The sequence below is a fragment of the Cladophialophora carrionii genome, assembly GCF_000365165.1.
Source record: "Cladophialophora carrionii CBS 160.54 unplaced genomic scaffold supercont1.2, whole genome shotgun sequence".
NCBI classification, from domain to species: Eukaryota; Fungi; Ascomycota; class Eurotiomycetes; order Chaetothyriales; family Herpotrichiellaceae; genus Cladophialophora; species Cladophialophora carrionii.
This window is the reverse complement of record NW_008481827.1, coordinates 2,969,211-2,992,984: the sequence shown is the minus strand read 5'-3', so window position 1 is coordinate 2,992,984 and position 23,774 is coordinate 2,969,211. Positions and strand designations below refer to the sequence as shown.

At 54.2% G+C, this 23,774-nt stretch overlaps 10 protein-coding genes across 10 annotated transcripts; 4 read left to right on the top strand and 6 right to left on the bottom strand.

The window, feature by feature from the left end:
- Nucleotides 1–409: 409 nt before the first annotated feature.
- G647_03150 (uncharacterized protein) lies at nucleotides 410–1,516 on the top strand (the record flags this gene model as incomplete). The annotated part of the gene is made up of 2 exons (XM_008727496.1): nucleotides 410–669; nucleotides 727–1,516. 2 exons carry the CDS (start codon nucleotides 410–412, stop codon nucleotides 1,514–1,516), a joined length of 1,050 nt encoding a protein of 349 aa, XP_008725718.1.
- Nucleotides 1,517–2,165: 649 nt separating this feature from the next.
- Nucleotides 2,166–3,188, bottom strand: G647_03149 (uncharacterized protein; the record flags this gene model as incomplete). The annotated part of the gene is made up of 2 exons (XM_008727495.1): nucleotides 2,166–3,128; nucleotides 3,186–3,188. 2 exons carry the CDS (start codon nucleotides 3,186–3,188, stop codon nucleotides 2,166–2,168), a joined length of 966 nt encoding a protein of 321 aa, XP_008725717.1.
- A 634-nt stretch (nucleotides 3,189–3,822) lies between these two features.
- G647_03148 (uncharacterized protein) lies at nucleotides 3,823–6,234 on the top strand (the record flags this gene model as incomplete). Its single annotated transcript, XM_008727494.1, has 1 exon — nucleotides 3,823–6,234. One exon carries the CDS (start codon nucleotides 3,823–3,825, stop codon nucleotides 6,232–6,234), a length of 2,412 nt encoding a protein of 803 aa, XP_008725716.1.
- A 971-nt stretch (nucleotides 6,235–7,205) lies between these two features.
- G647_03147 (uncharacterized protein) lies at nucleotides 7,206–8,066 on the bottom strand (the record flags this gene model as incomplete). Its single annotated transcript, XM_008727493.1, has 2 exons — nucleotides 7,206–7,208; nucleotides 7,269–8,066. 2 exons carry the CDS (start codon nucleotides 8,064–8,066, stop codon nucleotides 7,206–7,208), a joined length of 801 nt encoding a protein of 266 aa, XP_008725715.1.
- Nucleotides 8,067–10,401: 2,335 nt separating this feature from the next.
- Nucleotides 10,402–12,134, bottom strand: G647_03146 (uncharacterized protein; the record flags this gene model as incomplete). Its single annotated transcript, XM_008727492.1, has 2 exons — nucleotides 10,402–10,677; nucleotides 10,737–12,134. The coding sequence occupies 2 exons, from the start codon at nucleotides 12,132–12,134 to the stop codon at nucleotides 10,402–10,404; spliced, it is 1,674 nt and encodes a 557-aa protein (XP_008725714.1).
- A 1,732-nt stretch (nucleotides 12,135–13,866) lies between these two features.
- On the bottom strand, nucleotides 13,867–14,635 carry G647_03145 (ubiquitin-conjugating enzyme E2-16 kDa; the record flags this gene model as incomplete). Its single annotated transcript, XM_008727491.1, has 5 exons — nucleotides 13,867–14,006; nucleotides 14,062–14,245; nucleotides 14,305–14,334; nucleotides 14,433–14,478; nucleotides 14,592–14,635. 5 exons carry the CDS (start codon nucleotides 14,633–14,635, stop codon nucleotides 13,867–13,869), a joined length of 444 nt encoding a protein of 147 aa, XP_008725713.1.
- Nucleotides 14,636–15,369: 734 nt separating this feature from the next.
- Nucleotides 15,370–16,650, bottom strand: G647_03144 (uncharacterized protein; the record flags this gene model as incomplete). Its single annotated transcript, XM_008727490.1, has 1 exon — nucleotides 15,370–16,650. One exon carries the CDS (start codon nucleotides 16,648–16,650, stop codon nucleotides 15,370–15,372), a length of 1,281 nt encoding a protein of 426 aa, XP_008725712.1.
- A 913-nt stretch (nucleotides 16,651–17,563) lies between these two features.
- G647_03143 (flap endonuclease 1) lies at nucleotides 17,564–18,747 on the top strand (the record flags this gene model as incomplete). Its single annotated transcript, XM_008727489.1, has 3 exons — nucleotides 17,564–17,689; nucleotides 17,745–18,176; nucleotides 18,226–18,747. 3 exons carry the CDS (start codon nucleotides 17,564–17,566, stop codon nucleotides 18,745–18,747), a joined length of 1,080 nt encoding a protein of 359 aa, XP_008725711.1.
- Nucleotides 18,748–19,924: 1,177 nt separating this feature from the next.
- Nucleotides 19,925–21,107, top strand: G647_03142 (uncharacterized protein; the record flags this gene model as incomplete). The annotated part of the gene is made up of 7 exons (XM_008727488.1): nucleotides 19,925–20,018; nucleotides 20,105–20,130; nucleotides 20,281–20,303; nucleotides 20,375–20,505; nucleotides 20,556–20,626; nucleotides 20,676–20,879; nucleotides 20,931–21,107. The coding sequence occupies 7 exons, from the start codon at nucleotides 19,925–19,927 to the stop codon at nucleotides 21,105–21,107; spliced, it is 726 nt and encodes a 241-aa protein (XP_008725710.1).
- A 1,241-nt stretch (nucleotides 21,108–22,348) lies between these two features.
- Nucleotides 22,349–23,766, bottom strand: G647_03141 (26S protease regulatory subunit 7; the record flags this gene model as incomplete). The annotated part of the gene is made up of 3 exons (XM_008727487.1): nucleotides 22,349–23,458; nucleotides 23,507–23,621; nucleotides 23,672–23,766. 3 exons carry the CDS (start codon nucleotides 23,764–23,766, stop codon nucleotides 22,349–22,351), a joined length of 1,320 nt encoding a protein of 439 aa, XP_008725709.1.
- Between the last annotated feature and the right edge of the window lie 8 nt (nucleotides 23,767–23,774).

The window sequence follows — 23,774 nt, the reverse complement described above, 5'->3', positions numbered from 1 at the left end:
TTATCGAGGTCTATCACCTCATTGCCGCCAATCACGCTCCTGCCATCGGTCCCAGGCTGTTGGTTTCTGCGGTCGAGACCATTCATTGGTGTGATTCCGAACTGGCTCTGCCCTCCTCATTCGCTATCTCGAACCTGTAAGCGCCGCAGGAATGTAAGCACAAGTGCCAACTGCGACTTCACCATGACTGAATTTCCAACGACCTGGCCGGTCTCTGAGACTTTCTCCTGTCTCTTATGCCGTGCCATTGAGAAGTTGCAGTCCTTGAAGCATCGACGGGCCCTTCTCATCGACGACGCACCTTCACGGCAGCGAGGCTAGACATGCAAGAGCATTGAAGGACCGACTTTCACCGCACGGACAGACGCATACGACCTGTGGCTTCCCAGCACGTCGAACCTCCACCACCATGAAGACCTCCAAAGCTCCCAAGTTCTTCCTCTCCCGGCGATGGAAGCCCAACAAATGGCCTTTCTACGTCTTGCTTGGCATTGAGCTGCCATTGACAGTTGCGCTGCTCGCGCTCTTCGGCATTGCAGCGCCAAACACGTACCGTACCAGGCTGTGGCAAGACGGCGCAGACAATGGCTTCAACTCGAGCCCAACGACGGGCTTGTACGCCGCGGCGAACTACAGACCGTACACGACTCCACGGGTCTGGTCGCAGTTGTGAGCAAAACCGCCTCCCCCCCGATACGACCGCAACCGTACTGACTGCAATCATAGCATCACCGACTACAACGTCGTGATCGCCGTTCTCAGCATGTTCATCATGCTCGTCAAATCAATCATGTACATGCTCCATGTCTTCCCGCCTGTTCTCGCGGTCCTCGTCCATACAGGCCTCCTGGTCCTCTATGCCGTCTCCATAGACTACCAAGCTTCCAGCGACACCACCGACCCGGAACACCCTCAGCACGGGGCGCCATGGTACATAACCGAGAACTGCAACGTCGCGCACAACAAGGATAACATCCAATACTGCGAGCAGGCCAAAGCCAGTTTCGCATGCACGTGCGCCATGCTGGGCTTATTCGCGGTGTACTTCGGGCTCGCCCTGTACAGCTGCTTCCCCAACCAGCAGCAGCGAGAGGAATACGCGGAGAAGCAACGGCTTAAGGCTGAACGATGGGCCAAATTCGAGACATACCAGGATGCGGAGACCGGAGAGACGACCGTGGCGCGGTTCCCCGTGCCGGAAACACCTGGCTTGCAAGCGAAGCATCCCATGACGCCGAGGACAATGGCCTTCAACACCCTCGGCGGGACAAAGGATTTGCCATTGAGAAGTCACTTGAGCTCCCCCAGCGCGCCAGTAGCTCCCACGGCACCATCCCTGGACACTCGAAGCCCCGACATCCCCAGAAGCCCGATGAGCCCGGGCTTTCTCAGCCGCGTTGGACTCGGCACAGATAAGAGCAATGGGAAGTCGCCTGAGGTCGAGCACTTCAGCCCACAAAACGGCGCAACCCCGCAGCTGTACTTCCCGCCACCACCGAAGACATCGAAGAAGTAATGGCAGCGACAGGGAAGATCGAGACGCGTGTGACCTGCCGGGACGTGGTCTGATGTGGTTGGAAACGAGCGCGTTATGGGTTCAAGATCGGTTATGCCTGGACGGGATGGACACGAATCTGATGTACAATGTGTAAAGATAGCGAGGACGCCGTGGCTGTCGGCGTATGATGTGGATTGGTACCTCGATGCGACTATTATTATATTTCATATCGAAGTCACACGGCTCCTGGTTTTGCACGCCACAGGCCCTGTATGCGTACACAGTAGGAGTCATGTTCCGTCGCAAACTAGATGTCTACCCTGAGAGACCACGCTTCTACCTTGGCGGACTACTGTGCCTGTACTGTGCACATTAGTCACGACAGTACACGTGCGCCCGAAAATAGGAGAGCTCACTTTCCGCCTCGGGATTTAGGCTGACCCAGCAGACCCGGCAGACCCAAAGTGGCGCGATACCCCATACTACTCGTACATACCTGTGCGCCCATCTTTTCAGAACCCTCAATGATTGCACAGTAAACACTGCCGGTCCGAATAAGACATAAGAGGACTATAACGCGCCAACAGTACATCAGTGCGAGAATATACGAAGGAAAAAACGAAACAAAGATAGTCATGATATTTCGAGCGCATTCGTATCAACTCCGTCACCGAGAAGCAACAACCTGAGCATGGCCACCCTCCGTCGCCGGACCACCGGTCAGGTTGCCCACGAACTCCTGATAGCGGAATACGTCGCCGCCTTTCTTGGGCGCAGGGTCCTTCAGGCCTCGCACGCCCGCGATGCCGATGACATTCTTGCCCAGGATTCTTCGGCCCGTGAAGCCTTCCATTGCACGGTCAATGTCCTTTGCGGACAGTGGCCGTTCGCCGGGGTCGGGTGCGGTGTTGAGCAGCGCGGTGCGTAGTTCTGCGATGTCGATCTGGCCGCTGTCGTCGTCGTCAAAGGCGGAGAAGGCGTTCAGCAGCTCTTGCTGGGGTGATAATCCGACTAGGATGTTGGCCAGTTGGCCGAGGTATTGAGGTAAGGACATCTGCTGTGGTTGTCCGGCAGCGAAGAATTGCGATAGGTTGCTCTCGTGCAAGCCTAGAGACTGGAGGGTCTCTGCCACCGAAGACGCGTCGATCGTACCGTTCGAATTGGAGTCCAGGACGGAGAAGGATTCGCGCATGTTGTGCAGTAGTTGGGGAGGGAGTTTGGAGAGGTTGTCGTTCTGGGAAAGCATGCCGTTCGAGACAAGCCTGCGTGGTTCCTTGGCTGTTCCGTTGTCCAAGACTGACAGAGAGGGCCTCTCGAACTTGGACGGTGAAACGAGCTGTGACTGACGGGTAGGTGGTGATGGTGGTGGTTCAGTTTGTGCTCTCCGGAAGGGCGTTTCTCCAGTAGCCTTCGAGGGCGTCGAGACAATTATTTCCTCTTCGTCCTCCTCCTCTTCCGAGACGGTGTAGGCATGCTTCAGTTTGGATGGCGAAGTCAGTGGCGATGCACCGCTCCTGTTGGTTGGCGGAGTGTTGGGTCTTCCATTGCTGACTAGGGTAGGTGAGCCTGGAGAGGCTGGTCGGCGGAAAGGGGATGAGCGCGGCGAGTTGAATGTAGATTTGTATGAAGACTAAGATGAGTATTAGCATGCAGAGCTGCGACCCAACAGCGTCTATGCGGTACATACCATTGTCGCTTTCCGTCAATGGGCAGCGGTGGTGTCAGAAGATGATGCAGTTGGAACTCTCATATGGTCACGATTCAGTTCTTTGTTGCCTGGTGGTGTCATTGAATCGGTTCTCGTGGGGGGATGCATTTGGAATGCCGGAATACTAGTAAACAAGCCCGTGTTGGCACAGCAGCGGGACTCTCGATAAGACCATTATCTGGCAGGTTTGGCGAGCGCATATCGATTAGGCACGCCCGGGCGGCCCGATTGAAGCCCAATCATTTTTCAGGCCGCACTCGGGCGCTAAGGCGCTGATCTTTCAGGGGCAGGACCCGCGTCCTGGCAGGGATGGGCACTCTGGCTACCCCAAGTATTTCGACCTCGATGAGGAGAGTATCGCGATGAGATCTCAGGCAGTGAGAGTTTGTACTTGTCGCAGTTGTCGCTTGCTAGACTATCTGACACTCCTCGCACGAACGGCTCAAGCAAACCCTTGCCTCCACGCGTCACCCTGACCCAGTCCACGAATCCGCCGTACTCTTGATTGGGATTTGGTCGACTATAAGTGATATAAGAGAAGACGCAGGCATTCTGAACCGGCTCCCGCGACGACGGCGGCAGCGGCGGCGGGTGTTACGGAGTCATGACTGAAACGATGGTATACAGACCTCACCCACCACTGGGACACTACGACCGTCCACGATCCACCTCCTCCAATTCGGGCTCTCATAAGTCGACCTTCTCTCACTACAAGGTCTCGTCGCAGACATCACTGGCCCCTCCCTCACCGAGAATCTCACATCGCTCCTCTCAAAGAGTATCGACCGTGTACGAAGATGGTCCGTATCGACCTTCGAAGCGACTACGATCGCAGTATCCGCTTAATTCAAGTGAATCACATGTGGAATATATCCTGGTCGCCTCGTTCGATATTGATCGCGGCCCGATAATGGAGCACCAGTATCCCGGCGCGATCAGTCCGGACGAGAACATGCTGGCGGAGCTGATGCTTCCAGATCAGACACACGTACGACAGCAGGATTGGACCATGTTCTTCCTGCACAAGGATGCGGGGACAAGTGAGGAGGACATCGCTGAACGAGCAGCTAGAAGGCGGCAGCGACACGCAAAACGACGTGCGACGGATGCTAGTGAGACCCCGGCAGCTGGCGGAGAAGAGCTCGAAGACGACACAAGCAGTGATGAAAGTGATGTGGATAGCCTGGACAGCCCTCCCCTGATGTACGTCCTCAACTTGGTCAATACCAAGCAAGACAGTACAGTCAAGAGAGGCGCCGTCGTCAAGGCGATGGCTATATGCACGAGACACTCTTTCTTGCACATATACAAGCCTCTGTTGCTGCTGGCTCTCGAGGACTACTTCAAATCACCAACGCCGGACACGCTCGAATTGCTATACAATGCTCTCAACGCCATGGACCTGTCCCTGATGCCCCGGCTCTCATTATTGGAACGACACATCCTACAAGCCACCGATGTCAAAGACATGTTTATCGAGAAGTTCGAGCAGATGATATCCCAGCGGTTGACGGATGAAGCCTTGGCGAAGGATCCGGATGCCCCAGAATCACCAGTAAAAGCGGAACCGAAGTACTCGGTGCCGCGAGACACACACGAGTTTGAGTCAAAGATTGTCTACAATGGCATTCCTATACCTGTCAAGATCCCCACCGCCTTGTCTCCCGAGACAGTTGGCGACTTCTCGCTGATCAAACTGGTACAAATCTTTGGCACGCCGCATCAGACCCAGCCCCATCCTTTCGCGCTACACCCTCATCTCACCACCTCGGGAGCGTTCACCCACCCCATCGTGGTCCTCATAAACGCCATGCTCACTGAGAAACGAGTCATCTTTCTAGGCCACAACCGTCCGTCCGGCGAAGTTGCAGAAGCTGTTCTGGCGGCATGTGCCTTGGCCTCTGGCGGGGTGCTACGAGGTTTCACTCGGCATGCGTTTCCCTACACAGATCTGACAAAGATCGATGAACTTCTCAAAGTGCCCGGATTCATCGCAGGAGTCACCAACCCGGCGTTTTCCTATCATCCAGAGTGGTGGGATCTGCTCTGTGACCTACCGTCGGGGAGGATGAAAATCTCTTCGTGTATCGAAGCTGCCCCCGTCACAGAGGGCACGACCTTCTTCCATCACCATGGACATTCCATTATGAGTCAAAAAGATCTGAATCACGCGGATGCCACAGGCGATGTGCTTTTCATGGACGACGTCAGCCGAGGCATTGCCTCTCGAGCCGGCGAGTCCATCATTCGCGCCAAATTCCGCGCCTATATAACAAAATTCACTCGTATCGCAGCAGCTTTCGAAGAAACCGTCTACGGCGCAAGCAGCCTTTCCGTCCTGCCACCAACAGAGGTTGAAAAGCCCGATGCTCCGGGCAGCACAACCGCCCCCCGGCCAATGTCGCTCAAATCCTCTAGCAAACATCTCAAAGGCCACGGCTACGTCTGGCCCAATGAGGAAGCCAAAACGCGGGAACTCGCCGCCTCTGCAGCGAGGATTGAAGGCTGGAGAAACACGCGGTCTTATTATGCATTTATCTCGGACCTAGCCGCTCATGCTTCGGATCCTAAGTCGCCGACCTCGCCGGTCAGCATGGCGAACATGCTCGCTCATGCGCCCGCAAAACCGTATGTTGATCTGTATCATTCACTTGCCAAGTTGAGGACTTTGCATTTGACGCCTGCCGAGGCGGGGGCTATTTATCTGGCGCTAGAGGCATACTGCACAGACTACGAAAGTATCCTCGAACTGCTGGAGATGGCACCCATGTCTGAAGCCGGGCTATTTTACGTCGGCTTGGGACTCTGGCATGAGGATCGCAGAGTCAGAAACGCGGTGACCACGTTGCTCGACCGGGTCAGGAAACATCCCGCAGGACGGTTATTCTTCAATCGATTAGGGGGATGGGCCACAATGGGGTTCCAGCGTAGAATGCTGGAGAGGGAGGCGAACGCGAGGGTCCGGCAGGCCGAGGCGGATGATATGCTAGGCCCACTGGCGGTCGACGTGGATGTGAGCCGTAGTTGAAAGGCTAATGGATGTATGTACGCATGAATGAAGCGATGACGAAGCAACTCTTGTCGCACTGTCGCTTCCCAGACTCGCCTCGCCCCCTGGCAAAGTCCGACCCCCAACACCTTTCCCTCCGAGAGCAGACAATAGTGAGAGTCTCCTACCATAACTTGGGCTGAGCTCCGATCGATTGTGCTTTAGCGGTCGCCAGCTCAAATACCCTTTCTGCATCCACCTCTCTACTCAGGGGATTCTAACTTGAGACTCTGCTCGACCCAATAGAGTCCATTGAACAGTCGATCGGCTTGTGCCATGTTTGCAGGTGGATTCCCTGTGGTGCTCCTTCAGGGACATGTAGGCCAGAGGGAGGCTGAGGACAGGCTGAGGACTATTGCAAGCCGTCCAGTAAAGCGGCGGGTGCTTTAAGTCATTGAGCCATCCCTATTGTGGTAAAGTTGGTGCAATAGATAAAAGCGGCATAGATCTCTCGGCGGCAGATTTACAATGTATTGTGTACTCTATATACTACGTACTCTATAGTGCGTACTCTGTACTGCGTAGCCCGTACTCCAGACTGTGTCCATCCCTTTGTTCCTTTTCTTACTTCTCTCAACATAGGCATGCTCATCAGCTCGAGCTCACCTTAACAACCACAGCTATTCTGTGCATATCGCGTCCTTTGACAGGCACGGCCTTGACCATCTCAACACACTCGATTTCCTTGAGAGTTCAAGTAAACGAGTTCGACAACTCATGTGTCTCGAGCCAAATCGTACGTTCGTCACCCGTCCGGTCGAACAGATTCATCATGTCCCAACCTCCGAGCTCGCTGGTCCAGTCGATTTCCTGACGGAGTGGCTCGTGACCGTCATCGATCAGCCACTCGTCGAACCACCATTCATCCCGCAAGTCGGGTAGATCGGATATTCTCATGCTCGTTTTGTCCCAAGTGATTTCCTGAAGAAAACAACCCGCACGTCAGCGAGTTACTACGCACAGAGTATGTGCCACGGAGGAGGACACCGGATCGAAGGAACCGCAATAGTTACCCCAGAGAAATTCCCCTTGTATATGTCGTTCTCGTCCGTGTTGAACGGCCAGCTGAGGATTTGGGACGCCCAGATCATGTACCGATACGTGCTGGAGACCTCGATCCCAGCGTTGCGGACAACGACCTCGGTGGCGTGAAAGCGCTCGTTGAAGCCATGGCCCGAGAGGTCGGAACGGACAATCCCGGTCATGTCCGCCGTCGGCATCCCGTTGGGTCCCTCGCGGTTGCGTAAACAGCTGTAGATGTGCATGGGTATGGAGGAAGGGAAGCGGAGGCCCAACCCAGAGCCCAACCCCTCGGGCATGACGACTCGCTTCAGACCCGGGAAAACCCACTCGATATCGTCGTAGTCGACACGGTCCAGCACCCCAGGACTGAATTTCAGGATCGGAAAGACAGTCTCGTCGAGGATCAATGTGTGGATACGGCCGAAGAATGTGGGTTTGAGCTCAACGACTGGGTTCGAGGTGTACTCGGCTGTGATCCGGGCCTTTGTCAACGCTTCCTTCATCTCCTCGTACGTTTGTCGGCACAGATATAGGGGCAGAAGCTGGCGATCATTGCAAGGACAAGGTGGTAGCGGCTTTGGCGGTAGGTCGACATCGTTGTCCAAGTCCTTGTCCACGATTTCCTTGGGTTCTTCCTCTATATACCCCCTGGGAGGGTTCTCATTGCGGCAGTCATCATGGCTAACCCCGCCGAAGTAGTGGAGCCTATCGAAGACGGACTCCCATATCCTCAGACGGATTTCAGTAGGGACTGTGAGAAGAGTAGGTGTTTGTGGAGTGTCTGCCATGCTGCCTGACGGCATCGCTGCTCCTCTGTCCATGTCGAGGAGGTATTGGGTTCGTCGGTGTTTCCCCGTTCTGTGTCGAGCAGGAACCGTGGTCTGCGCTGGTGGGTTGGTGTTGGAAAAGAAGGCATAAACCTCGAGGCCAACACGACTGGTGTCGACAGCAAGCAGTATACACTATGAGGGCAGAGGCAGTGCAATGGCAGTGCCCGGAGGGGTGAAGAGCTTTGCCGCAGCGACGAACGCGGCTGATGTCGCGCAAACATGTCACCCACCACATACCGGGGACACTTATCGATATAAGTATTCTGCTGTGAGCACAACGAGGACCTTTCGAGTCGACTTTTCGCGCCACCAGAGGTCCTCACGCAGGGTGTTGGAGATCGTTTGGTTCTCCGTCTACGTCCACCGAGTCACGAACTAACATGACAGGGTATGACATGAGACGGTATGACTTTTCAAGCCCGCCCAACCAAAAGATTGAGAACAATAGAGTTTGTACATGGTCCGAGCGTTGAAGCCGAACTTCGCAGATTCGAGTACGCTTTGAAAAGAAGAGGCGGGATCGGCCAGCGTGCTCGCCAAACTCGATCCCGAAGTCGCAAGGAATCCGTGATTTGCCATGTCATTTTGACTGGAAAGAGGCAACCGCTCCAGAACGATGGCATGTGTGTGGCTCGACGTGTGTGGCTCGACGTGTGAGGCGTGAGGTGTGAGATGCAGCGATAGTAATGGTGATGGTGATGGTCTCGCTCGGGGTGTGTGCTTTTCACACACCTACACAGAGGCACTCAGAGGCGGAGAGAGCAAACACGGTAGCTCAACCTTCAGTCCTGTCATAATAATACTAGTATATGTATTACAACGCCGCGCACGATAATGTCCGGTAAGAGTAGATCTGCCTGCCGAGAGTCAATCCTGTTTCTGTTTCTTGGATCACAGACAATTGTCGACATCTCTTTCGGCCCAAGCCCAGCGACTGGTTCAACACAGACTGGTTCAACACAGACTGATTCAACACAGACTGATTCAACACAGACTGGTTCATGCGCGCCGTTGATACAGTATCTACTCGAACCTATATATCGTACTCCGTACCTTGTGAGGAATGGACCGACTGACTGACCGATCGACCGACTTAATAGTACCTAGGAACTAGCAATCTGTGAAAGGAAAGAAAAGGTAAGAAGATCATTTCTATGCTACCTAATGAGTAGATGAATTGATGTCGCCAGCTCACATATGTACCCAGAAAGGGGGAGAGAAAAGATATCCTGCTCCTGCGCCTCTGTGTGCATCAAACAAGCAAGTAATCAAAGACATAGACAAACATGAACTTACTGTAACAAAGAACACCCATGCCTACCTAGGTACTGTGTACAGCACAAGCATACAAGCATACAAGCATACTCCGTACTGTACAATGATATGCTCTGAATGTGTAGAGGCATCCCCCCGTCGTGCAGTACTGATGGGCCTCCGCGCCATTCACCACAGTACCTACCTATCAAGACGGATCAGGAAGGCAATAATTAATAATGAAAGGACGTATACTGCGTACAAGGTACCTTAGGGGACCGGGATAGCAATGGGGCATCAAATAATTCCCAGCAATACTCCGCGCGAGTACTCCGTACTCTTCACAGAAGATACGCTGCCTCTTTCAGCGATACATACATACATACATAGACGGCACCATATAGAGTAATCCGTACTCCGTACCTACTCGAGTCGAGGCGCGAGTCACGCAGCTATACTTATTACTACGGTACGAAGCTTGATCATGATTTCCTTTTCTTTTTTTCGACGGTTTCCAAAAAGGTTCTCATTCTGTTCTTTTTACTTTCGCCTCGTGAGTCTCGTAGTTCGAGCAACGGTGATGTATCGTGGTATCTCTATCAAAAAAAACCCCCCCCAAAATGTAATGCTACAAATAACATGGTGGCGGTCGCTTCTTTCCGCGCGACGGCTCAAATGTGGATGGTGCCGGCAGCGACGGCGGTGGCCGTAGAGAGGACACGCGTGGTGCCCGCCTCGACGAGACATTCCCTTTTGTGTTTGGCGCAGCCGACGTTCTTGCTCGGTCCAGCAACGATCGTTGTCAAAGAGGCCTAAATCCATCTGTCTGCCGAGCTGCCTCACAAGCACAAGTTCCCTGATTTTCTGTTGACAAGTTCGATTTCCTAAGCGCTTGGTACCGCGCTTACTCTCGCTCCCGCTCCCGCTTCCGCTGTCAATGGACCCTAGTGTCCGATCCGACGCAATGCAAAAGGTTTGCTGCTCAAGAAACACAATCGACGAAGGGCGCAAGTGCCAAGCAAAACGGGCGATGGGTCACTTAGAAGTTCTCCTTGCCCCAGACGAAGCTGAACCCCTTGTCGCCTTCGCTGTACATGTTGCACAAGATGTGGAGCTGTGAGCCGAGGCCCTTGGGACCACAGAAGAACACGCCGGCCTCACCGGGTGAGTGGAGCTTGCGTATCGCCCGGAAGACCATGTCCCAGTTGGGGCGGCCGAAGTTGGTGGGTGTGCGTAGGCCGGTGATGGCGTCGGTATCGCTGCTGTTGAGCATGATGTTGTTGGCGTCCGCAGCGGAGATCTTGGCGGTAAGGTACTGTGGGAGACTTGTCAGCATCGTGCGCATGGAAAATGATGGGAAGGGCCGAGACTTACGGCATGGATTTCAATGGCGTGCGCCTTGTCTTGAGCCTCAATGGCCTGTAACAGACTCTTGAACCACTCCAATGTGCCAAAGTCACGGCATACCCAGAAGAAGTAGACCTTCCGGAGCCGCGACTTGCCGCCACCACCTTGGCTCATGCGATACCAGATGGACTTGAGGATACTTGCGAAGGGAGTGACGCCAATACCGGCGCCGACGAGGACCGCCGTCTCAAACTTGAAGACGTCCTCAGAAGCAGATCCAAAGGGTCCGTCGACATAGATCCGAGGGAGTAATTTCTGCAGTCCGCCAGGAGCCATGGAGACGACTTCGGAGCGTGGTTTTTTGACGCCTGCATCTTTGCTCGCCTTGCCGTCGTCGCAGCCGAGGGCCTTGCCGAGGGCTTTGGTGAAGTTGCCCACCATCCGTACATGCACCGAGATGTAGTCTTCCTCGGGCGCAGAAGTGAGAGTGAATGGATGGTATTGCCAGATGGAGACCTCAGGACAGCAAAGGAAGATGTATTGGCCCGCGCGTGTTTTGGTCTTCTCCTTGTGCATCTGGATCTCCACGACATTGCTGGGATGCTGAATGACTTTGGTGACAAACGTCTTGTGGCGACCTCGAATCTCACGCAGCACTCTCTCCATGAGATAGGCAAAGCCGCCGTACATCCAGTATTCCCAAAAGACACCGGTGCCGAAGCAGAAGGGAGCATTGTCGGCCTTGATCATGCAGAAAGCTCCATGCACGGACCAAAAGACAAAGAAAATGATGAAGAGGTGGTGCATCGACCAGAAGCGCTCATAGTTGGCTCGTCGCGGCTTCTCAATCGATGTGAACAACATTGCCATCAAGGCAAAGAGCATCACATAGCCAGACCAGCCGGGGCCTGTGACAAAGTTGGCCTTCAGGAAGCCGACGAAGCCCAAGTTCGCCTTGGCGGCCAGCTGAGCAAAGTTGTTCCAGTGCGCGATGGTGTGGACCCATGTGAAGAAGACCAGCGAGTAGGCGATGAGTTTATGAAAGGTGAGGTTCTTGTCGAATGGGACGATGCTGTTGAGCGGTGTTTGTCGAAGTAACGATATCAGCGTCCGGCAGACGGGAAAGAGGATCAAGGCGACGTCGAAATGGAGGACCAACGCCGCCGACCGGGCGATGGGATACGTGATGCCAAACGTCGCGCGGGCTCCCGTGAGGTTGTCCTTCAGCTGGTAGTTCATAAACCCGAAGCCGAATATCAGTCCGTGAACCAGCACGAACACGGCCACGACCACTCTCCTCGACCCTTCGTTCACCATCCATCGCTCGAAGCGCTCCCGCAAGTTCAGATCTCGAGGCGCCTCCCCACTGACTTCCCCCGACAACAACATCCTCGAGAGCGGCGTGGATCTTGTTCGTTCCGACATGGTCGAGGTTGTCGAGCTCGTGTCTGACCGGGCCAATGGTTTCTCGAGGTAATACATTGGAGCATTATTATGCGTCGTAGTATTCGACCGTCCCAGCGGTATGTCGGAGAAGTAGGAAGGAGGGGAAGACTGCGGCATTGAGATGTTCATGGCTGTAATGTACACTCCAAGGGCGGTGGTCTAGAACCAGCTGACACTGTCGCGTTTCTGGTGAAGGTCCACAGCACACTGGCAATTCGCAACCGTTGCTGTGGCAGGGCGATGCCTCTGAGACGGGCTCCTTCGACGGTTTCGAAACACTCGACCTGAGACGGGATCAGTGTGAGAAAATGACGGACACGCGTGACGGCACGTCACTCACCTCGTACGACCAGGGACACCGCGGTGTTTCGCCAAGCGGGCTGTTTGGGCTTGGGAGAAGCGAAATAGAAGTGCTCAACACCCCACGTCTATACAAGACCTAGCAACGTGCCCCGGGCAGATGAAGAGAAGAAGGTGATCTGCACAAACAAGCAAGAAGACAGGACAGGGCAGATCGAGAAATAGGCTCTTGTTGAAGGAACCTTGATCCACCACCCCTTCGGCGCTTCGTGCAGCAGAGGCATCATCGGAGGAGGGTTTGTCGAGTTGATGCAAATCTCAGGGGGATGCTATCGGGTGCTGATCACGCTGCAAGCGCAAGAAGCACCCACTGCAAGTGCTCGCATATCCACAGCGCCGGTGACAAGCGTCGCGACCCGGCGTACAAGTGAAAGGCCAGACGCTGTGGACGGAGCTTGGAACTGGACCTGGAAAACCAGGCGAAGAGGCTGTGGAAGAGTGATTGGCGTCGAGGCGAGGCCCGTGAAACACGCTAGGGGCCGAACCAACTCTTTTCACCCTCTGCTGACCTTTGCCGCTCAGCCTCCTTGTTTCACCGATGCAAGGCTTTCCCACTACGTACGAGCACGCCCAAGAATGCTGCACTGGACCGTCTACAAGTACAGCGATGGGGCGCCATGCACCCGAGTGGTTCCTGTGCTGGACGACAGGCTCTTCAGCCCGGGGCATAGCGAGAAGTGGCCGACTTTTCACGAGCACGTGCTCCCGCAGTCCCCAGGAGCCTTGCTCGCGGCCGTGTCTGAACTGGGAACATCGGAGCGCGGTGTTCGCAGGCCGAACAACCGCTCTGATTGGGTGATGGTATCTATCGGTCTGTGACCCTGCCTGGGCGTGCCCTGGCTGATCGTTATGATGTTCCTATGTCCGGCTGGACGGCTGCAGGAGCAAAGCACGTTCTCAAGGGCGCGTGTAGTCGCTGGGCAGAGGAAGTGTCCTGCATGCATCAGAGGTTCACGAAAAGACCCAAGGAAGAGGCGCAGGTAGCAAAAGCACAGTTGTCAGTTATCCCTCGAGCAACGCCCTGGTGTAATGCAATCATAAAGAGTTCATCCGAGATCGTGCGGTTGGACAGAAAACATCCCTCGTAGCGTTTGCGCCCGTTTCTCCCGTTGCTCGTCGTTGCATCCGTGGTTGTAATGCATATGTCATATTGTGCCGGCTGCTCATGACTTCTTCGTCAAACATGCCGTACCCTTTCCAGCCCAGCTCTCTTGCGTTCTGCGCCCGGGGTGCAATGTTGTCGATCGCGGCACCATAAGCCCTGCCACCTAGTAATCCCGTAGAACGTCTAGCCGCCGCCGCCGCCGCCACCACCACTACTACCGCCATCACCATTCAGGTGCCACACCATCTAGATTGCAAACTTCCTCGTCCATTCTCTGGCTGTTGCCTCGTATCGAGCGCGGTCGGTCTTGTAAACGTGAGCGATCTCCGGCACGAGAGGATCGTCGGGATTGGGGTCGGTGAGCATGGAGCAGATGGAGAGAAGGACTGTCCGGATGTCAGTGTCTATATTGTACCAAATCCAACGATTTGTCATCTATACCTTTCGATATCGTCAGAGCCGGGCTCCACTGGTCTCGTAGAATGTCCAAGCAGATACTGCCGTTCGAGTTGATATTGGGGTGGTAGATTCGGGTGGTGAAGTTGACCTTCGGTGGCTTGAAAGGGTAGTCTGTGGGAAAGTGGATGGCCAGGAAGAAGACACCGCCTTGGAACGGGCTGTCACTCTGGATGGAAAGTCAGTCTCACCCCAGCTTGACGTGGATGTTACCGGTTTAGAGCTTACAGGGCCCATGATTGTCGCTTGCCAGTGGAACTGCAGATGACCGTTAGCCGAATTTGCAGGCTGAAGAACCATCCCATCCCCCCGGAAAGGGAAAGGAGGGCCAGTGGCTCGCCAAGCAGTCAACATACCAGATCATCTCCCATAGGACCAGCTGAGCATGATGAAGGAGGGTCACTAGAGCGAACGCGTGTCAGTATTTTGGACATCCGTGCGAAACGCCTTTGATTGGGATTCGAGATCCATTTCAGGTTGATCTTGGTGGAATATAGCGGCAAGATAAAACTCACCGGCCGAGATCTGTCAGTTCCTTGTTGATTCGCTTCAAAGCCATTGCGGAAGTTGTGGGTTATGCGAGTCGTAGAATGACTATCGGAGGTAGAGGGGTACGATATCGAGTGAACGTGGGGCTGCGATCCGAGTCAACCCTGTGTAATGCGCAAGCTGATAAGTTGGAAGTGCGTGGGCCAGACAGACCTGAAGGGTGCCGCGTGTGAGTTGTGATTGAGGAGAGAACGAAGTATCCGCAGATAAAAGCGTGGTTTACCGAGATGTCTGTCACTTGATCGCCTTTGGTGGTTGTCACAGGTATATGTGGTGAAGAAGGAAGAGAGATGGTTCGGCTGAAAAGGCGTCAATGACGCTTCGCCGTACTTGCCCCGGGCGTCGGTCAGTGTTACGAGCACCTTCCACTCCAACTTGGGCGCCAGGCACTCGAGGCGCGTTGGGCAGTGCTCCGAGCCTGACAGCCTGACTGCGCCCAATAAGGACCACCTAGTATTCCATTTTTTCATCGCCACCATTAGAATCATATGACAAAGCAATAGTTGGTGGCTAGTGGCAGCGGTTGAACAGTCAATAGTAGCCTCACACATTCGGTGACATATCCAGGCCATAAATTCTGGACTCCTTCTGCTTTTCCGCTCAGCAGCTAGCGTCCCACTGACCTACTCGACTGGCATTCCATTCGAGCCCGACACGCCATCATGGTACGGCGTACCTTGCGATACTATGTTTCGTGAATCTTTTCCTATGTACAAAAGAACCTCGGCTAGACAAGGTCGAAGTTTAGCAGAAAGCCTGGAGGCCAGTAATGGCTCTTCCTAATATCAAGGCATGGATGTCACTCTGCCCTTCATACGTTTGAGTCACAAACAGATTAGAAACGTGCCGTCCGATGTGATACTCGTCGCTGACCGCATTCCCACCGAAAATTTCTTGCAGATGCCTGGCGTTGACCAAGGCCCGGTCACAATTCTGTCTCTTGATCATCGATATCATCTCGGGCGTGACCTTGCCCTCATCCTTCAGCCTGCCCACTTGGTAGGCAGCAGCAAGGCCAAAGGCCGCATCTGTTGTAGCATCGGCTAGCTTCTTCTGCACCAGCTGGTACTTGGCGATTGGGTTGTTCTTGAATTGCTTTCGTTCCAGGGCGTATTCTCGAGCTCGCTGTATGCAGTCTTCGAGGGCACCCATCGTTCCCCACGCAATCCCGTAACGGGCCGAGTTGAGGCAGGAGAAAGGACCTTTCAATCCTTCGACTTCCGGGAACATGTTTTCTTTTGGCACTGGACATTCATCCAGCTGGATCATACCCGTTATGGATGCGCGAAGTCCGTTCTTGTCCTTCAACGGCGGCGTTTCGAGGGTACCTGGTGGGCACTTCTCCCGTTCGACCAGGAAACCTCTGATCTTCCCTGTCTCTTGTAGCTTTGCCCAAACGAGCAGGACATCGGCAATAGGGGAGTTCGTGATCCACGTCTTGGCACCTGAGAGCGAGAAATACCCCTCTTTCGAGGGATGCGGCTTCGCGGTCGTTTCCATCGAGCCTGGGTCGGAGCCGTGGTTAGGCTCAGTCAGACCGAAACATCCCACCAACTGTCCCCTTGCCAACTTTTCCAGAAACTTGTCCTTTTGCTCTTGGGTCCCAAACTCGTCAATAGGTCCCATGACCAACGAGCTCTGCACAGACATGCCCGAACGGTATCCGGAGTCCACTCTTTCCACTTCTCGCGTTATCAGACCAGCGGCAACATTGCTCACACCAGCACACCCATAGCCTTTGATGGTCGCACCCAGTAGACCAAGCTCGCCCATCTCTTCCAGGATTTTCTTGTCATAGTCTTCCTTGCGGTATGCTTCCAGCACTCTGGGGAGCAAACGCTCTTGACAGTACGAGTGTGCTGTCTCCTGGATCGCTTGCTCCTCTTCGGTCAGAAAGTTGGCCAGGTTGAGCGGGTCTTCCCATCTGAAGGTAGCTGCAGAGGAGGCATGTCTGCGCGAAGCCGTACGCGCTGCCAGGTTGGAGCGTGCCCGCGCAGCTCGACTGAGAAGGTGACGTGACAGCATGGCGAAGGTGATATCAGTAGTGAAAGCGTACACAGGGCGAAAGGCAAGGCAGCATTCGAATCTTGTAAGGGGTATAAGTATTGAGGTCTCAGGGCGTCGGCGAAAGTGATTCAATCCTGTGCTGCGCCGGATTGCAGAACCTCGGCGATATCTCAATTCTCCATCAAGCGAGAGCCACACCCCACTGACGTCTACGATGTATTGTTTTTGATTCAAGGTTCAAAGGCAACCAGTATCAGTGGAGTTAACATTGACCCGGGCAGACTCGGAGTAGTGGTCTCGAACAGTCCCCCCTTCTCAAGCAACCAAAATCCACAAGCCTTTTTGAGGTCTTGTTCTGCGAGGTACCACTCTCAGCTCGGAACTCCCCACAGTGCTCCGTACTCCGTACAGCGATACAGTTTGGCACCGGCGGAGCAAATAGGCCTCTACGCGCCCCCGACGTCATTGACGCGACCTGCAAACCACTCTGCGCGTACTCGTACCTCTCGGATTTCTGTTCTGCACCACAGTCCACTTCCCTCATTAATTCTTGATACCAGCGGCGCATTTTACAAAATGGGAATCAAACGTGAGAGGACTCTCACTATCCACATTCGTGCACGCGAGGCTGACTTGGGGTAGACCTTTACCAGGTTATCGCTGATGAGGCACCAGAAGGTTAGTTTGAAGTCGATTCCCGGCCTTAGATGAGCACAGTCCATTTTCGCCAACTGATTAGGCTGACTGAGGTCGTATAGCCATCAAGACCGGCGAGATCAAAAACCACGTAAGTTTTCTCGAGAACAGGCGCATCCCGTCCCGCTGCCGGTGCAGAATTCTAACGGACGCAGTTTGGCAGGAAGGTCGCAATTGACGCGTCAGCTGTTATAGACCTACAATGGAGACGGCAAGACTGACATGATCAAGGTCCATGAGTATCTACAGTTTCCTCGTCGCAGTCCGCTCAGATGGCCAACAACTCATGTCCGACACCGGCGAGACGACCTCACATCTCATGGGCATGTTCTACCGGACTTTGAGAATAGTCGACAACGGCGTAAGCGCTAAGATCACCTTGCGGGCATGCGATACAAGCTCTGATAGATTTCTAGATCAAACCCCTCTATGTCTTCGATGGTGCACCCCCCAAGCTCAAGTCCGGCGAACTAGCAAAACGCTTCGCGCGAAAGAACGAAGCATCCGAGCAGCATGAGGAAGCGAAGGAGACGGGTACTGCAGAAGAGGTTGAGAAGTTCTCGAGACGAACCGTGAGAGTGACAAGAGAGCACAATGAAGAATGCCGACGGCTACTCAAGCTGATGGGCATCCCCTTCATAGTTGCGCCGACCGAGGCCGAGGCACAATGCGCGGTCCTGGCACGTGCTGGAAAGGTGTATGCTGCGGCATCTGAAGATATGGATACACTGACGTTCGACTCGCCGATCCTTCTCCGGCACTTGACCTTCAGTGAGCAGCGCAAGGAGCCAATTCAGGAGATCCACCTCGACAAGACCTTGGAAGGGTTAAATATGGACAGAAAACAGGTACGCTCTCTGGGGTTTTGGGGTCGCTGCCTCCCTCTGACCGTATTAGTTCATCGACCTGTGTATCCTGCTAGGTTGCGATTATCTCGACCCGGTTCCAAAGGTTGGCCCCAACACAGCCCTCAAGCTCATCCGGGATCACGGCTCGTTGGAGAAGGTGGTCGAGTTCATTGAGAATGACCCGAAGAAGAAATACACTATCCCCGACGACTGGCCCTACCAAGACGCAAGGGAATTGTTTCTCCACCCAGATGTCCGATCAGCAGATGATCCCGAGTGTGACTTCAAGTGGGAAGCCCCTGATGTGGAAGGCCTGGTCCAGTTCTTGGTCCACGAAAAAGGATTCAATGAAGATCGGGTCCGAAGCGCAGCACAAAAGCTGCAGAAAAACGTCAAGACGGCCCAGCAGTCGCGGTTGGAAGGCTTCTTCAAAGCGATACCCAAGACCGAGGATCAAAAGAAGGACCTGAAGCGAAAACACGAGGAGAAGGTCGCAGACGCCAAGAAGAAAAAGAAGGAAGATGCCAAAACTAAGAAAGAGACCAAGGCCAAAGCACACTTGAACTCTTGATCGATCATGGAGCATACCGGGGAAACGTCATGAGCAGGGAAGGCGGCGGCTGGTGCAAGTATTGCTGTACCATAAGCATGGCGTTCTGGAATTTATGTGGATGGGGATGTGGAATACCCAGGGCGGCATATCCAGAAGAGATGGGCATTCTGACCTGGCAGGTCGAGATAAAATTGGCCCTAACCAGTTATGGACGCACCGTGTTCACATGACCCAGCGAATCGGTTCTCGCGGAGCTCGAAATACCAATGACAGACGATGACCACGCCCACTTTCCACTGCTCACAATCAAGACTCGGAGGCAAGTAGGACTGGGTATCTTGATAGTAGTCCTCCCCGCGTCGTCTTTAGGCGTCGTGCGGGATCATGAGTGCCACGTGGTCACATCAGGTCTCCCTGGTGATAGACATGGGCGATCCTCAGTGCGGCTGGCCACACGCAACGAGCATCCAGAAGCTGTGCAAACTCGATAGGAACGAGTTGAGCTATCGCAGTGAGCATTGTGGTGCGGTCAACAAAGGATCATCAACGAGAAGAACATGAACCCGCTGGAGCGGCAAGTGTTCAACAGGCTCTGAGGTGCACTACACCAAAAGTGAGCCGTTATCACCGGCCACCATAAAGAAGCAAGAGCAGCAGCTCCGTCGTGGTTGTGGAAAAGTCTCGCGTTGATTAGGACAGGAAGTGAGAACAAAATACAAGCAGCAGGAGATAAAGAGAGTGCAGAGTCGACGCTGACGCGAGTGCGACATGAAGGAGGTCCGGGAGTGGGACGGGAGGAAGAGAGTTGGGTGATGCGAGGAGGGTGGGCGAGAAACTCGCGTGACGGGGGTTGAAGGTCGTGGCTGCTTGTGATCAAATGGGCGCCCGGGGGAGTTTTGCTGTGGGAAAATAAAGTGTCGCATGGTGCGAGATTCCGCCCGCCGATTATCCGAGCTTCTGATTGGCTGACAGGACCAACTGATCGCAAGCTGAGAGTTGATCTCAGAGCGCTGCCGCGTCACATGCGAGCTACATAAACAACCTGTGAGACCCCGCCGCGCGCCTGCCCATCACCCCGTCCATCTTCCTCCCAACTCGCTCACCACCGCTCGCCCACGATCGATCTGTCTGACTGAGACCACTTGGTTGTCCTTATTCATCAATTTATCAAGTCATATCAACTTCTACCATCACCATGCCTCCCAAGAAAGTCACTGGTGCCGCCGCGCAGGCCAAGGAAGCGAAGGAGAAGAAGCCCGCTGCCGCCCCCTCCCATGGCAAATACAAAGGTATGTTTTGCCTGCCCCAACGCAGTCGCATCAACGCGGAAGCGACCCTATCATTGTCGCGTGTCCATGCTGACCATGTATGCCAGATATGATCAAGGAGGCCATCCTCAACGTGAGTCTATTCACTTTGCGACAACCTCGATGCCCTCGATCTCAAGGCTGGGTTCGCCTACTTCAGCATTCTGGTCGAGCGCAAGAGATTGGCATTTGATTCCGTGCATTTCATCTGGTGGGCTAGATACTGACGCGTCTGGATGTGCAGCTCAAGGAACGCAACGGAAGCAGGTTAGTTGCCCGCACCCACCTCGCTGTCGTCTGCGAATGCTTCCATTCCAAGTGCTGACGTGTCCACCCAGCCGACAAGCCATCAAGAAATATGTCAAGGCAAACAACAACATCACAGTCCCGTCGGAGGCACAGTTCGACTCCCTGTTCAACAGGGCGCTGAGGACTGGTGTCGAGACTGGTGACTTCTCACAGCCCAAGGGTACGTCGTTGTCGCCCGTTTCATCTTGGCGTCTCTGACATTGTTTCCAGGCCCTTCTGGTCCTGTCAAGCTAGCGAAGAAGGAAGCTAAGCCTGCTGAGAAGAAGCCCGCTGTCGCTAAGGTTTGTCTGACACCCTGATCACCTTGAGGCCGTTCTGATGACTCTGCAGAAGGAGAAGGCCCCCAAGAAGGAGGAGACCAAAGAAGTCAAACCAAAGGCTACCAAGACAAAGACCGTCGCCAAGCCCAAGGCTGCTGCACCCAAGACAAAGAAGGCCACCGCACCCAAGAAGGCTACCACCGCCGCCGCGAAGCCCAAGGCCAACACGGCCACCAAAAGAGCGCCGAAGACCAAGGCAAAGGCTGAGGCTCCCGTATGCACTTACCTCATTCTCCCTTGGCCATGTCACTGACCCTATTTGCAGGCTCCAGCTGTTACTGATGCCCCCACTGTCCTGAAGAAGACCAAGTCGGGACGTGTCAGCAAGCAAAAGACTACCACAGGTACCACCAAGGCCGCCCCTAAGAAAGCAGCAACGAAGAAGGCCACACCCAAGAAGGCAGCGACGCCCAAGAAAGCCGAGGCTTCTGCAGGTGCATGAATGGACCATGGCTAACTGAGCAATCTCACTGTTATGACTTGAACGTGTGTTGTCTTCTGACGTTGTACTGTACTTTTGATGGCATGGTGGAGGATTGAGGGCCGGAGTGGCCTGTGATATGGCTGGCGTCATGGAGAATGCTCGTTGATACCCATCCATCATTGTCGCTCGACATCTCAACGTCATGAGGGTTCGATGTCGGCCTGAGGCATGAGCTGGCTATGTCTTACTGGGCGTGTACTGTTTGTCTAGCACGGGACGGAGGCTCACTGGCGTTCATGAGGAGTTTTTCCGGCCAAAGCAGGTTATGGGCGAAGGGGAGCTGCAACAAAGGACACAGCCGGGAGAGATCAGACGTCGCCGTAGCTTCCAAGGAAGAGGGAGAGAAGGGCAATGCATTGCGGCAAAGACATCTGGTATACAACCAACCAATTATGCTTTGTACAACAATGTCCATCTCCTGACAATAATCTTCTGACCGATGCAAGATTACAAGTAGCTCGTGTAGACGTGCTCTGTACTGTGTATACAACGAGGCCACGACTCCCGCGTCAGGCTGTGCCAGTCAACGAACCCCCTGGCGACTCGAGCACTAAACCATGATTGGCCCGGCGACCGGAATGCGAGTCAGCTGAGCTTTTCAGCCGGACACAGCATCCACAACTAACAACCGACAACGCTGGGAGTTTGTGTTAATGTGCTACTGTACGTCAAGTGACGTTTTCGTAAGACGATTTGGTAGTTGACTGTACTGAGTACTTACTTGTACTTGTGTGAGTGGAACTCAATCACTCCGTACTGTACATTCAAGGCACTCGACGAGTGAGGTCTATCTACAAGTAAAATGAAATGCTCATGGTACGGTTTCTGTTTCTAAGCGAGGTGGACAATGTTCCAAGGAACCGAATACACTGCTCGAGGAGGGCTACAGTACACAGCCACTTCGTATGGAGTACACTGCTGAAAGGTTGGATCCGGGCGGTCACTGTATCTCGGAAATATCTCGGAGACCAGGTACGTAGTTACGGCACATCAGGGTCACTCAGCAGTTCCAGTTCCTTGGCCTGAAGTGAGGAGGAACAACACGCCGAAGCGTTCTTATCCTGCCACCAGTGTTTATTGGGGTCTATGGTACAGTACACGCGCAGCGGGGCAGCTTTGTCTTGCGCCCCAGGCTGGGACCGACTCCTCCGAGAATGCAAACGCTAGAAAACAAAAACAAAGGATCCTTTCCGATCCCTCTAATTGTACTGCGCGTACACGGCGGTTGAGCCGAATTTAAGGTTGCCCTTGATGACCTTGTCGACCGCGGCGAGGAAGTCCTTCTCGGTGGCCACCTTTCTTCTGGCACGGATGGCGAACATGCCGGCCTCGGTCGCCACACTCCTCAGCTCGGCACCTGTGGCATTGGGGCACAGACGTGCAATGAGCTCCCAACGGATGTCCCGTTCAACTGACATGGATTTGGCGTGGATTCTCAGGATACCGGCACGGCCGTCCAGATCGGGTAACGAGAATTCGATCTTCCTGTCGATACGACCGGGTCTCATCAGAGCAGGATCCAGCGTCGAGGGCCGATTGGTGGCGAACATGACCTTGATGTTTCCTCTCGAGTCGAAGCCGTCCAACTGTGTGATCAGCTCCAACATGGTTCTTTGCACCTCGTTGTCGCCACCAGCACCGTCGTCGAAACGAGCACCGCCGATAGCGTCAATTTCGTCGAAGAAGATGATGCAAGCCTTCTTCGTCCGAGCCATCTCGAACAGTTCTCGGACCATTCTCGCGCCTTCGCCGACGTACTTCTGGACCAGTTCGGAACCGATGACTCTGATGAACGTGGCATCTGTTCGATTGGCCACCGCTCGCGCGCAGAGTGTCTTGCCGGTACCAGGGGGGCCATATAGTAGGGCGCCTTTGGGAGGATCGATTCCCAGGCTGACGAACCGTTCTGGTGACAGCAGAGGCATTTCCACGACTTCTCGGAGCTTCTCGATCTGCTCTTTGCAACCACCAACATCTCCGTAGGTGACGTCAGGCTTGTCTTCCACGGTCATCATGGTAACGCTGGGATCGATCTTGGGAGGTAAGGGAAGCATGATGGAGTATTTCTGTCGATCGACACCGACGCGCATGCCCTCCTCGATATCTGTGGGACTGACTCGTTCTCCGAGATTGACGACAAACTTTGCAATCTGCTTGACATTGATGACATATTTGCTCTTCTCGGTGTCCTTCTCGTCCTGGATAATCTTCGTACAGCGAGCGACTTGGAGGGGCTGTTCTTCTTGCATCCGCTGTCGGTCGGCAGCGACATCCCATAGATGGGGCGGCGCGAGGCCGGTATCTGACTCCTGAGAAATGTGAGCACTACCTATCACAGAAGACACATTGTGTCATACCTTCACACCGATCTTCTCATTGATGCTCGCCTGCTTCTCCTTGATCTGCTTCTCAATCTTCTTCAACGAAGCGGCATAAGGCGCAGCTCCATAGGTCTTCAGTACTTGGATATCCCTTCATTCTGTCAGTAGAAGCCCTTCGTGCCAGGATTGAAGTGGACGCACTCGTCTGTCAGAGGTGTGATCTTCTTCTCCGGCTCTTCATCATCGGCGAATGTCTTTTTGTACTTCTCCCAGTTCTGGCCGGTTGCGCTAGGCATGTTGGGTG